The 13,895-nt window shown below is 36.4% G+C and overlaps 1 protein-coding gene across 2 annotated transcripts in view; it reads right to left on the reverse strand.

Annotated features, from left to right (window-relative positions):
- Positions 1-13,895, reverse strand: part of LOC126812095 (RUN and FYVE domain-containing protein 2) — an 86,047-nt gene that overhangs the window by 52,410 nt on the left and 19,742 nt on the right. For both annotated transcript variants that reach the window (XM_050538328.2, XM_050538329.2), the window contains exon 10: positions 3,855-4,022. In XM_050538328.2, the coding sequence (XP_050394285.2) occupies positions 3,855-4,022 (168 nt within the window). The remainder of the gene's footprint in view (positions 1-3,854; positions 4,023-13,895) is intronic.

Here is a 13,895-nt window from a genome sequence, read left to right on the forward strand (position 1 = left end):
GAATATGGCATCACCATTTGACATGACATGTGGAATATGTCTAGCTTCGAGTCTATTGTTACAAATGGCGCTGAAACGCATTATGGTACACGATTCGTGTACCAATGGTAAAATATTTATTTTGTCTTAAATATTGGATATCACAAGCCCATCTTTTCCTGGTAAGATCACAACATCAATGTTGATTTAAATTAACAAATAATTTGTGTTTTCAATGTCAAAGACTTTAGATAATATTGAGTTAGAGACTTAGCTACTTTAACGTCCTGCCCACACAATTCTGGCAGAAAAATATTATTGAACAAAATATTGCAGTACTGAAAATAATCCTCACATTTTAACAATAAATTGAATATTCAAAATTTCTTTTAGAAAAAATCGGGTCTGATAATTAGCGCCCACCATTCTGGTTTCCTTTTATCCATCAAGCAACAAAACTCTATTTAATGTCTCAATGCACCAGATGGCCAAGAGAGAGAGAGAGAGAGAGAGAGAGAGGGGGGGGGTCAACGACGTCCACTGATACAAACTAGGTCATTTCAGGACTAACATATGGTTCAATTTCATTTCAACAATTCACTTGCACGTAGGGGTTGGACAGGCGACCCTACTCCTTGTCATGTACAACCGGGAATCGAAACCATGCCAGTTGTCTCAATGACAGACCTTATGATACAACGCTCACATGCTAACCATTCGGCCATCCAACACCGCACCCCACCAGATGGCCTATAGTAATCTAAACCGAAACAAAACATGTAGGTAATATGCCGTCATGAACTCTATGTTTTTACATACAAGTGAAATGGCACTCTGACTTCGGGAAAAATGATAGTAACATGAAATCAGTAGAAATAAATTAGAGGTTCGGCAGATGTCCTCTGAGAAAAATTAAAATTTTGTATGTTTTGTTTTTATTTTAATAAAATATAATGCCAAAACAGGCCACACACACTAATTCAATATGATTGTGTTGCCATGACGAAAATTTCTAGTGTTTGTTCATATTTGTACTGTGTATTAAATTTTGATCCAATACTATATATCTGTGTAAAGGGAATATGCTGAAAATTTCAGTCAGATTTCTTAACTCTGAATCAAGATATTAGAGATTGAATTTTAGGCCTAGTCTCGATCATCATTACTAAAGTCGGAACAAATAACAATATAGTCTTGATTATCCATTTTTAGATTTAATCATCAATGAGCGTTGAGCAGCTGATCGGATTCAAATCCAGTAAATATCGCAGGCTAGCAATGACATCGAGAGTTGATTATGGTCTGGATAAGTTAATTAATGTCTAATTAATAATTTAGATAATATTTCAGGCCTAAAGAAAGACCTGCAATAGGCATTATGTAAGAGCTAAACCTGCCTATTGCAGATCTTTCTTTGGGCCTTAAATGTTATATAAATTATTAGACATTTATTAACTTGACCAGACCATAATCAACAGTCGATGCCATCAGATGGCTCTGATTTCAAGTAGATTAGAACAGTTTGGCCATTTAATGATTTAATCTAAATATGGAGAAGCGAGGCTATGACTCGAATTTACAACTTGTCAAAACTAAAACCAATAACTTTGCTCAAAGAAAACGTGAAAAAACATGTAATCCCAATTGAGTATTCATTGGTGTCTACTGTTCATAGCTGTGTTTTTCCTCATTTAGTTTGAGTCATTTTATGTGTCTATGACTAGTCTCTGTCTACGGTTGTATGACGTCTGACTTACCATGTTTATATTTTGCAAAATTCAGATACTTTTCATATATATTTAGCCAGGTGTGCTGCTATTTTTTTCATGTGTTCCAAGGTATGCCATTGGCAAAAAAAGGTTGAGAACCAATTTGTCTATACAAACAATCCGAAGGAATTATTAGTGAGCAGAAATTATCCTGTGTATCTGTTATTACTGATCACTTCAGTCAGTTATAGTTATATAGAAGAATAACTCGTAGCAATGATCTCTGTGATAAAATTATATTTGGAAGGTGTTTAACCAGTTCTATCACATATGTGATAATGACTGACACCAATATTGTCCTTTAAGATCCATTAAAATATAGCTCCATGAATTAAGTAACACTGTGAACCGTGTGCAGGTTATATTAGCACGACGTATTAAACATTTACTATTGGGTCGTATTTATCAATTGTGAGAATAATACATTTAGAATTAATCGAATTTTGGCCTACTATAGATCGGGTAGATCTTAAAGGGACAATAACACTCTTGCTGGCTTGACAGCTCCAGAAAATAAAAAATAGCTTTATTCTAAGTATTAGATGTTTTAGTGTCCTACCTGTTGTGTAAATTATCCATTGAATCCTATTTTACTTGTCCAGAGGATTCAAAAATATTTTTAAATCCTAGTTACATTTGAAAAGCTTTACGTCCGGCTTTTCAAATCGTTTAGTTGAATTTTTCCAATTTTTTAAATTAGGTGTGTTAAGATGAAATTTGTATCATCAACTAATTGGAATATTGTAAAATAGTACAATTTGTTGATTAGAATAAAGATTGGGACATATTATTCAGTTACAACAAGAGTGGTATTGAGCCTTTAAAACATTCTAGCCTAAAGATGAAATATTCTGTCTTGATGACAATAATCTTTTATATGGCTTTCTGTTTCTTTGAAATGGAGAGAGAGAGAGAGAGAGAGAGAGAGAGAGAGATGGGGTTTAACGTCCACTCGACACAAATTCGGTCATTTCGGGACTAACATATGGTTTAATTTTATTTCAATAATTCGCTTGCGCGTAGGGGTCTTTAGCAGTGGGAGGAAACCGGAGGACCCGGAGAAAACCCATGGGGTTGGACAGGCGACCCTACTCCTTGTCACGTACAACTGGGGATTCGAAACCACGCCAGTTGACTCAATGACAGGCTTTATGATACAGCACGCAAGTGCTAACCATTCGGCCATCCCACCCCCCTCTTTGAAATGGTCAAGATCCACAGATCTAGAGGTATGAAGGAGTGGGTATCCAGTTAAAGGCATGAAAGAGTGAATGCCTATCCTGGCCACCTGACCAGTTTAAAGGTCACCGGAAATGGTTAAGCTTTTTATTAAATAATGCAAGTAGTTATGTCAACATATACTTCCTGCAACAGGTAAATTTCAACGTTAGTATTTTCCGCCGTTCTCTTTGGGTAGTGGTAACTTTCCATCAATAAACAACTGTGACGTCATTTTAGTCCTTCTGCTCATATTCTACTCTATATTTCTATGAGCAGAGGGGCTAAAATGACGTCTTGATTGTTTACTGACGGAAAGTTACGACTACCCATGGAGAGCGGTGGTAATTTAACTGTTGCAGGTAATATTGACATTCGGGATCGTGGTATATTTATGGAAAGGATATGTTGATATAATTACTCGCATTATTTAAAAAAATTATGAAGCTTTTCCGATGACCTTTAAAGTAGTGAGATGTGGGTTCATATCCAGTTACAAATACCACAAATGTTAGAGGTATGGATGAGTCAGAGGTATTGAGGAGTCAAAAATATTACCCACATTTTCCAACTGTGGTTAAAGGTATTGAGGAGTCAAAAATGGTTAGAGGTATTGAGGAGTCAAAAATGTTACCCACTTTTTCCAACTGTGGTTAAAGGTATTGAGGAGTCAAAAATGTTACCCACATTTTCCAACTGTGGTTAGAGGTATTGAGGAGTCAAAAATGGTTAGAGGTATTGAGGAGTCAAAAATGTTACCCACATTTTCCAACTGTGGTTAGAGGTATTGAGGAGTCAAAAATGTTACCCACATTTACCAACTGTGGTTGGGAGGAATCTGAAACAATAAACATAATAGAAAGCGTTAATGAAAGCTAATTGACTTACCTGTAACTTTTGATATAGTTCTAAATTTATTCCCTTGATGTCATCAATCTGTTTACGAAGAGAGATAACTGTATCCTGTTTTTCATGGATATCTTTTTCTAGCAGTCTTGAAGCCATTTCCATCTCCATTTTCATACTGATCTGTAGTTGTAGTTCTTTTTCAACATCCTTACAAAAACGAAATAAAATTATTATTATTACAGCATATTTATAGTGCACCCTTTCATACAACATGTTCAGGGGCACTTTACAAAGTGACAAAGTAATCATAAATAAACAACAAGATTATGGACGTTAACGATTGTATACAGAGTGAGTTAAAAGCCTGATTTAATAAATGTGTTTTAAGTTAAGAGTATAGAGACTTACAACATCTTAATCTAAATGGCTAGATTATTCCATAAAACATGGCTTGATAACTAAAAGAGCGCTGACCATAAGAGACTAGTTGAACAATTTGGGGCTTTAAAAGCAGTTTATCTGATGAACGTAATTTTCAACTAGTCTTTTATGGTTAGCGCTCTTTTAGTTATCAAGCACCTGTTTTATGCGTAATATACATAATTTGTCAACAATAAGATCTGTCATGACAACATACAATCTATTAACCCTTTCTGATAGAATCGATCACCACTTCAAATTTTCTATTAATCAATGAAGTACTTTAATCTTTGTATCACCTTTGACATTTAACTGATGCCATTAAGGCCAGACCAGTATTCATTGTATCTGTTACAGTGATAATTTGGTTTGAAGTAATTGAGATGTGTTTGTTTTTCTTGCTAAATACCAAATTAAGCATTAGAGTTATTACCAAACTGAGCCTCTTAATTAGGCACAGACTATGATTTAGGCATGGAAGGTCCCAGAAATCATATATTATATTTGAGACCAATAAGCAAGCTTGGACATGGCACCTGTCACAGACTTTGTCCACTCCAGATTATCTATACCACAACACACTCGACAAACCTCAGCAGATTCCAGTACCCTACATCAAGCCTCGGCTGTATGACGAAGTCCTACATTGGATTATCATACAAAGCTTTCAAAGTCTGAAGCTGTTTTTCTTTCTAGTTTATCCGATTTTCTTTAAACAAGGACACTCTTTAAATTGTACACTCTTCTAACGGTGCAATTTTGAGAACTTTCTTTCTAATAGTGGTAAGTTTTGCAAAAGGTAAACCAGTAGCCGCATTGCAATTGCATAGGTGTAGGTACATATCACTTACTGTCATACAGCTGAGGCTAGATGTATATTACAGGAATTTGCTGAGGTTTGCCGAGTGTCACACAACATATATGTACAAGTATGGACATAAGGCACCTGTCACTGTAACGAAGGTATCATTTAATCTTGTGTATCTAGCACTAATTTCTTTCACATTCGTTTAATATCAAATATTTGTTTAAAAATTCATAAAAATCGTTTAAAATCACCAAAAATCATCTAATTTGTACTTGTGTCCAGTTTAAAGCCGACTGATTAATTTTAATAATGAGTGTCCAATTTACAAGTATTTAATTTCCTGACCACTGTTCAAAAATTAACCATTATATATATACATCATTAATCAATTGGGTTGTTTATTTTTTAACAGTGATTGAGAAATTAAACACTTATAAATTGGACACGCATTATCAAAACTGAATGGTCAGCTTTAAATGGACAGAAGTACAATTTAAATGATTTATGGTGATTTTAAACAGTTTTTACAAATTTTTAAACAAAGATTGGATATTAAACGAATGTGAAAGAAATTAGTGCTAAATACACAAGATTAAATGATACATGGAATATAGTGTGTTGTCACAGACATTTTTAGACACACCTGTGCCTGACAAAGTCTACAACAGGTGACTTTATGTCAAGGCTTGCCAATAAGACTGATTGTTCTAAAAATGGGCCTACACTATGTCGATGACATGTAGCTTCCAACAAAAGGCACAATTTTCATTTTCAATATCATTTGTTATTGACTCTTGGTATATTCTTTTGTTTGTTATTTTCTTTGAATGGCATTTGTGAAATTTTGTCAAAATGTTGCAGTGTAATAACCCATATATTAATTGTTATCCCATAATAGCATTTTAATTGATATTCTTGTCTTGTGTTCAAATATTGTGACAAATTTAGGAAATCAAATGAAATGGAATGGGGTTTAATGTCCTACTGTTCTGCTTTGACTGGGCTAATGAAGACGGGACGAATTTAAGAGAAGTTGCAGAACCATGGTGACTATATTTTTACATCATTTCACTGAAGAAAGAGGATTCGAATTGAATGAAGTTTTAAGCATAAGGAATTACTTTTAGATAAAAGATAGGTTGCCAGGCAATGGAACATATAATCAAGAAGTCCAGCGATAAAGGTTATCGCATTGTGGTTCTTTAATTAAAAAAAGAGTGAAATCTTTGTAGCATAATTTTGTCAACATGTCAAAAATATTTTTCTTTTTCAGTATAATAATAATTAATTAATTTATTATATAGCGCCGACAATTCAACTGAGCAAGCTGCTCTCGGGCGCTTTACATAAGTACAACTAATATAAAAATACAACAATTACAACACAAGACATAAACAAAAAACTGAGAACATTATTTAGTACACATGATACAAGTCTGAAACAAACACAGCCAGAACTGTATTCAATCAGCTGTATATTTGATCAAAAAGTTCCATTTTGAGATACTTTTTAAAACCTTGCGCTTTTGGTTTCATTTGATAATGAATTCCATAACTTTGGAGCACGGATTGTGAAAGATCTATGAAGTTTTATTGATATGCTGACAAAATTTAACAACAAATACTGGCAGATTCAAAAATTGTCACGTATCATAATAACTAAGAAACATTGCTGATAAGTGAATGAAACAACAAATTCTATAAACTGTCCAGACATAGACTTGGATATTAAATCAACATATTTGAGGAAAAAGGGGAGATAATTAGCAACATAACAACAGGGTGACCTATGGATTGAGACTAACCAGATACAGAGATCAATACACTATTCACCCAATCAACTATCATCAGTCTTCATTCAAATATGATCGTGTCTTCGTCTTAAAGCCTTTAATTAAATGTTTGTTGGCATTAATGTATATCTGATGTTTCAAGTGTGTGTACCAAGTGCAAGAGAACCACCACTCAAATTAAATTTGATCTTTAATTAACTGGTCAGGTTTTCATTAACAGGGCTCACAAGAATAACAGCCAGAAACACAGCTATTGGGTAAAATTCTCCCATTCACAAATTACCATTTGTAAGTTTCAAATAAATGATGTATTGTTTTGATGAGGCATTAATTCCATTGCATTTGGTAAGTAGAGAGAGAGAGAGAGAGAGAGAGAGAAATGCGGTTTCACATCCACCCGACACAAACTATGTCATTTCAGGACAAACATATATTTCAATAATTCACTTGTGCATAGTGGTCTTCAGCAGTGGGAGGAAACTTGAGGACCTGGAGAAAACCCACGCAGTTAGACAAGAAAACTTACTCCTTGTCACACTTTAAACCATTCAGCTACTCCCCCCCCCCCCCATTGCATTCGGTCAGGTTTTAATTTTGGTTGGCCTACCGTGCATGGAGACCTAACTACTTTATCAATTCTCTGTTCTCTTTGAACTCCTGATACCTAAAAGCAGCCACTGTGATTGGTTAAATTTGTTGTTGCCAAATTTGTCCTACTGTTCTGCTCCGACTGGGCTAATGAAGACGAACATATGCCATATATTGTGCTATGATGAGGGAAATTTTGCTCGGACAGTGCGCTACGGCCTACTCTTATATCAAACTTCAGCTTCCATAGGATCTTTAACATGCATGTTGTATGTGTACACAGGACTTTGTTTTTTTTGGTCCGATCCAAACGATTATACGCTGCCCCTAATTAATGTCTAATTAATAATTTAGAAAACATTTCCGCCTAAAAAATGACCTGCAAAGGGAAGATTTAGCTCTTGCATAATGTATGTTTAATTTTCATCAATTTCTAACAGACCCTGATTGTCAAGCCTATCTTGAAAGTTAATAGATTTAACCATTCCATTCATTCAGAACTATCTGAGCTACTTTCATCCCCACTTTCAGCTGATTGGGTTTGGGCTAATACAATATCCCTCTGACATTCCGATTTCCCTTATCTATGCCAGAGAGAGAGAGAGAGAGATGGGGTTTAACATCCACTCGACAGAAACTATGTCATTTCAGGACTAACATATGGTTCAATTTTATATCAATAATTTGCTTATGCGTAGAGGTCTTTAGAAGTGGGAGGAAACCGGAGGACATGGAGAAAACCTACGAGGTTGGACAGGCGACTCTACTCCTTTTCATGTGCAACCTGGGAATCGGAACCACACCCACTGACTAAATGAAAGACTTAATGATACAACACGCATGCGCTAACCATTCGGCCACCCAAACCACCTTCATACTCCTCGCAGTGTTTCGTTTGATTAGAGCTAATCAAACTAAACACTGCTTTAATGGAAGCAAATTTCTGTTCCAAACTATAACTGGTCAATAGTCCGATTATCAACCAATAGCTAACTGCGTAACAATATCGGTACATTCTAAACAAAGCTCCAAATTGGACCAAATATGTTTACATAACGTTACGTCATGACTCACAATTTTATTATGCCCAATTAACCAGTGCATAGCAGAATATTGCAGAAAAACTAATTGCGTGACAAACGAGGCTATCACACGAATACAATGTAAACAATACTGTATGGAGACGAAGAATACTTTCACTGTTTTTAATACCTTAAATCACTGGCCAAAATTTTAGGGAAGACCCCAGATTAAACGAAGGGCTGTCATGTTGCTGTACTTGGGATAGATTTGATTGAACGAGAAGAATACACACACTCCCTCAAAAGCTCAAGTATCAGAAGTCAATCCAGCAATGGCCAGAGAGGGATTTCTTGGACCATTGCTTCAGGAATATGAATTTGATTAATTCTGATGTGATCGAGACACTCTCCAGACACTACATACTGTATCTGAAATGTTCTATAGATGACTTAGAATTTATAATACTGTGGATGTGTGTGTTAATATTATTACAAACTGGATATCAATATCAATAATTGTCCATCTAGATTATCCAGGTAGATTTTTATGACAGAAGAAGTTACTTTATAGTTTGCTGAAATTCATGTCTTTGGATCATCTCCAGACTAGGATATTATCAATTTGATTAAAAATACAGATCTATATTTCATATAGTTTTTTTATACTTTCGATGGAGAGAGAGAGAGAGAGAGAGAGAGAGAGAGAGATATGGGTTTAACACCCATTCGACACAAACTAGGTCATTTCGAGACTAACACATGGTTCAATTTTATTTCAATAATTTGCTTGCGCGTAGGATTCTTCAGTAGTGAAAGGGAAGGAAACCGGAGAACCCGGAGAAAACCCTCGAGGTTGGACAGGCGACCCTACTGCTTGTCACGTACAACCGGGGAATCGAAACCGCGCCAGCTGACTCAATGACAGACCTTATGATACAGCGCGCACATGCTAACCATTTAGCTATCCAAACCCCCTACTTTCAATGGCCTCTACTACACGAAGATCTGACCAGTTGTAGTGGAAGGCCGTGATAAGGGTCATACCAGCGGATTTTGACCCTATGACGTCAAACATAATCAGAACGTGTGTTATATAACAACTCTTCCAGATCCTAGTGTTGTGAAGACAAGTAAAACGAAATTTTGAACTATAAAAAACAAAACAAAATAGGATCTGTGTTTTAATCAGATAGTGATATTATAAGCAAAAATGATCATATATTTCACTGTCAGTAAGTGTTTCGGGGGGCAAAATTCAAACCTAACCCTTTATGCTAGATTCCCACTATCATCATTTGTGCTATGATTGAAATCATGGTTTTAATCGTGGTGATTCAATCAGGTCTTATCATATATTGAGGTCAGTCGTGGCAATCGTGTTGATCGTATCCAAACGTATCCGAACGTATCTGCACGTAGCAGATCGTGGACTCAGTAGAGTCACTCGTATCGTAACGCATCGCAGGACAGTGGGAACCTAGCCTTAGCATTTGATAAATACTGCAGACTACTCCTATTCCCTTGCCTCAGTCATTTTGAGACAATGTTGTGATTTGTATTTCTATGATTACGTGTACACTACTGTTCTTTGATTTCCAAAGGTCAAGGTCTTCTTTTACCTGCACACCAATGTGTACACAGATAAATGTTTTTTTTAATCACATCCTGTTCTTACGTCAACAGTTGGCTTTTGAACATGATAGAGGCTACAGTTATTGTTTTCAAATTTGGTGCGACGCATTGTGGTAGCAGAGTAATGCCCCCTTTGCCATAAAACTTGTGAAGCTCAATACAGGCTATAGTTTTTAATGTTGGATAGCGAAAGTTGTGTGGAGAATGGCTGACAGCCTGGATGTTATGTTACCACTCTAGAGTTGTTTCCCTTTTGTATGTAACATTTTGGAGAGAGAGAGAGAGAAATGGGGTTTAACGTCCACTCGACACAAACTAGGTCATTTCGGGACTAACATATGGTTTAATTTCAATAATTCGCTTGCACATAGGGGTCTTTAGCAGTGGGAGGAAACCGGAGGACCCGGAGAAAACCCACGAGGTTGGACAGGCGACCCTACTCCTTGTCGACTCAATGACAGACTTTATGATACAGCGCGCGCACGCTAACCATTCAGTCAACCAACCCCCTGTAACATTTTGGAACATTCTGAATCACTGTATATTAACGTCTGATTCATCATATTTTCAACATATACAGACGAAACAGAAATGAAATGAAATGGGGTTTAACGTCCTACTGTTCTGCTCCTAAACTGGGCTAATAAAGACGGGCATACGCCATGCAGTGTGCTATGAGAGAAATTTTGCCCCGGCGACTCTTATATCGACTTCCAACTGCCAAGGGATCTTTTACGTGCACTCCAATGTGTACACGGGACCTCGGTTTTTCGTCCCATCCGAACGACTAGACAGCTGTCCTTGTCAGGCCCTCCGTCCGGCATCACTGACATGGGGAAACCACGCCGAAAAATTGGGATGAACTTTCTCGGCCAATGCAGGGATCGAACACCCGACCTCCAGGCTAGCAAGCCAGCGTATTATCCACTTAGCCACGTGATCCCCCCCAGACGAAACAGAATCAATGGTTGACACCTTCAAATTTAATGTCAGAAATTTCAACAAAATGGACAATATCTGGTAACAAAGAGCTATTTCTTTCTGGAATAAGACCTCTTTATTTTAAAGACATTTTTTACATGAATTTCTAAACTGCCTATATTTTTTACAAGAGCCTACAATTAAATAATAAACATTTTTAACCTATCTATCTATCTATCTTATTCCTGAATTACGAATTATAAAGATTATTGAAATTCTAACTCAATTATCGCCTTTATTACCACAAGTAAATTAAAGATGTCATATGGCAGATGATCCCAGTCTAGACCATTTGAACCATTGGAGAGGTATTGTATTGATGTTATTTTGGGGGGTGGGGGGGGGGGGGTGGAGGGGGTCTTTTTGAAAAAGAACTGATGCCCTAACCTTTTACTTTATAAGTTCCTATAATCTTCAAATGCTTATGATAATATTTTAAATCCTAAGGATTACTATCAAAAAGTCCTTATTTTGGACCTGGCATTTTGTATCATTTCTATAAACTGAATGGTTCTAAGCATTTTCCTTCAATGTACTGCATGTTTGGGCGCAATATAGCCCAGTTTGAGCTGACGTGCCATTAAACAACATTTCATTTCATTTCATTTGTACTGCATGTAAATTAAACATCCAGCTGATCCATGAAATATACTATGGTACACAGCGTTTGTGGATTGTCTCCCTTATTGTAAGTTTGATTTTATTTTGAGTGAAGTCTGTATCACTATAGGCTCTGGATTGTACAGTGCAGTGGCCGCTTATGGCCGGCCCCTGGATCCATTCGCTTGCTTTGATATTACAGATATTGCAATATCTGTTTATTGTGTGTCATGTCCACAGGTTTGTCTCCTGGTTCTCCTGCACTTACTATTAGAATCAATTTGGTTTTATATCCAAAATTAGAAACAGTGACAAAATTGACACACAAAAATTGTCTGGGTATTTAAGATTAGTAGATTTTATAAATGTTTAACAAAAATCAACAACAAATTAAACCTACATTGGACATTTAAGAAAAACTCTGTACTTTGACATTACAGTACCAACAAGAGTTATGTCCCTTTAGTCTTCACACATTTTGTTTAGAGAGAGAGAGAGAGAGGAGGGTTTAACCTACACTAGACAAAAAACTAGGTCGTTTCCGGACTAACATATGGTTCAATTTTATTTCACTAATTGGCTTGCACGGAGGGGTCTTTAGCAGTAGGAGAAAAACGGAGGACCGGGAGAAAACCCGCGAGGTTGGATAGGTGATCCTACTCCTTGTCACCAGGGAATCAATACTACGCCAGCTGACTCAATGACAGACCTTATGATACAGCTTGCATGCGCTAACCATTCGGCCATCCACCCCCGCCCCCACCCCATCCCCAATGTAAATGGTAAAAGCCATGTAACAGGTTGTATGTATGTATTTATTTCTGTTGTTGGTGAGTGAAGCCAAATTAGAAATCTAGGAGTGACAAGTAGCTGTCTCAGATTTCTCTCATGAAGTGACTAGTTTCATTCAGTTCGAACTCATCAAGCTTAAAGATACATTATTGGAGATTCGATAAGGAGTTGGCAGTTCTCACTATAATAGTTAAAAACTAGATAATGTAAAGGCAATTTGCTGAAAATTTCATTCAAATTGATCCACTATGAACCGAGAACTAAGCGATTGAAATTTTTGCCTAGCCTCGATCATCATTACTTAAGTCAGTACGATAAACTGCATAGTCTCAATTATCCAGTTAATTGTTAAATCGTGAAGGAAAGTTATGCAATAAATCAGCTCATAATCCACTAAAGATCGCAGGCTAGCGATGCCATTTAGAGTTGATTATGGTCTGGATAGGTTGATTAATGTATGTTTAATAATTTAGATAACATTTCAGGCCTAAAGAAAGACCTGCAATAGACAGATTTACCTCTTGCATAATGTATGTTTAAATGAGATTGTGTGTGTGTGTGTGTGAAATAGCTTTATTTAACGGCCCCTTCCACCGAAGAGATATCGCAGATAAGTGAGATTGTGCGGATGTCCCCTTTATATAGTCGTCGGCGACCAGAGCACAAAATGAGTCTCGGGTGGACCGGCGCAGTGCTGTATCACCAGTGAGTGAAGCCAGTTTGATGTTTCCCTTATTAAGCTGTCCGGACAGTGTGATAGTACTCTAAACTGAAAGTTACAGTTTAAAATCCAATCAAGAACTAAAACCTAAAACCTTTTAGAAAAATATACATCACTTTTATCCTTTACTCTTATTTTTTATATAAATTTTGTGAATAACACATAAAAATAACACAAGAGTTATGTCCCTTCTGTCTTCAAAAATCATTTTTGTTAGAAATACAACCAGCGGCTGCCAGGCAGGATATGCCCACATTTTTGAGAGATGGATAGAAAACAAGCTAAAACAAAAGTGATTTTTCCTACAATCAAGGGCCATAATTCAGGAAATTACAATTCGATATGCGCAAATATCGAAAGGAACCAAGATCTTTGAGTTATAAACTTATATTTCAAGTTTCAACAAAATCGGATAAAAATTGTGACCTCTATAGGGTCCACAATCTTGATATACCATATTTTACGCTATTTGAGAACGAACGGCGTCTATTTTGTCTGTCAGTTTTGGGCCGATTTTCACGAAATTCGAACTCAGCCGTCCTTAGGGTGTAACGGTGATATATTAACACGTTTTTTTAAATCGGATATAAAATTATGACCTCTATAGGGTCCACAAGCCCAAAAATGCGTTTTTGCGTACAATCAGGGTTATAATTCATGAAGTTACGGTCCGATATGCGCGAATATCGAAAGGAACCAAGATCTTTGTGTTATAAACTTACAT

Source organism: Patella vulgata, chromosome 2 (genome assembly GCF_932274485.2).
Source record: "Patella vulgata chromosome 2, xgPatVulg1.2, whole genome shotgun sequence".
NCBI lineage: Eukaryota > Metazoa > Mollusca > Gastropoda > Patellidae > Patella > Patella vulgata.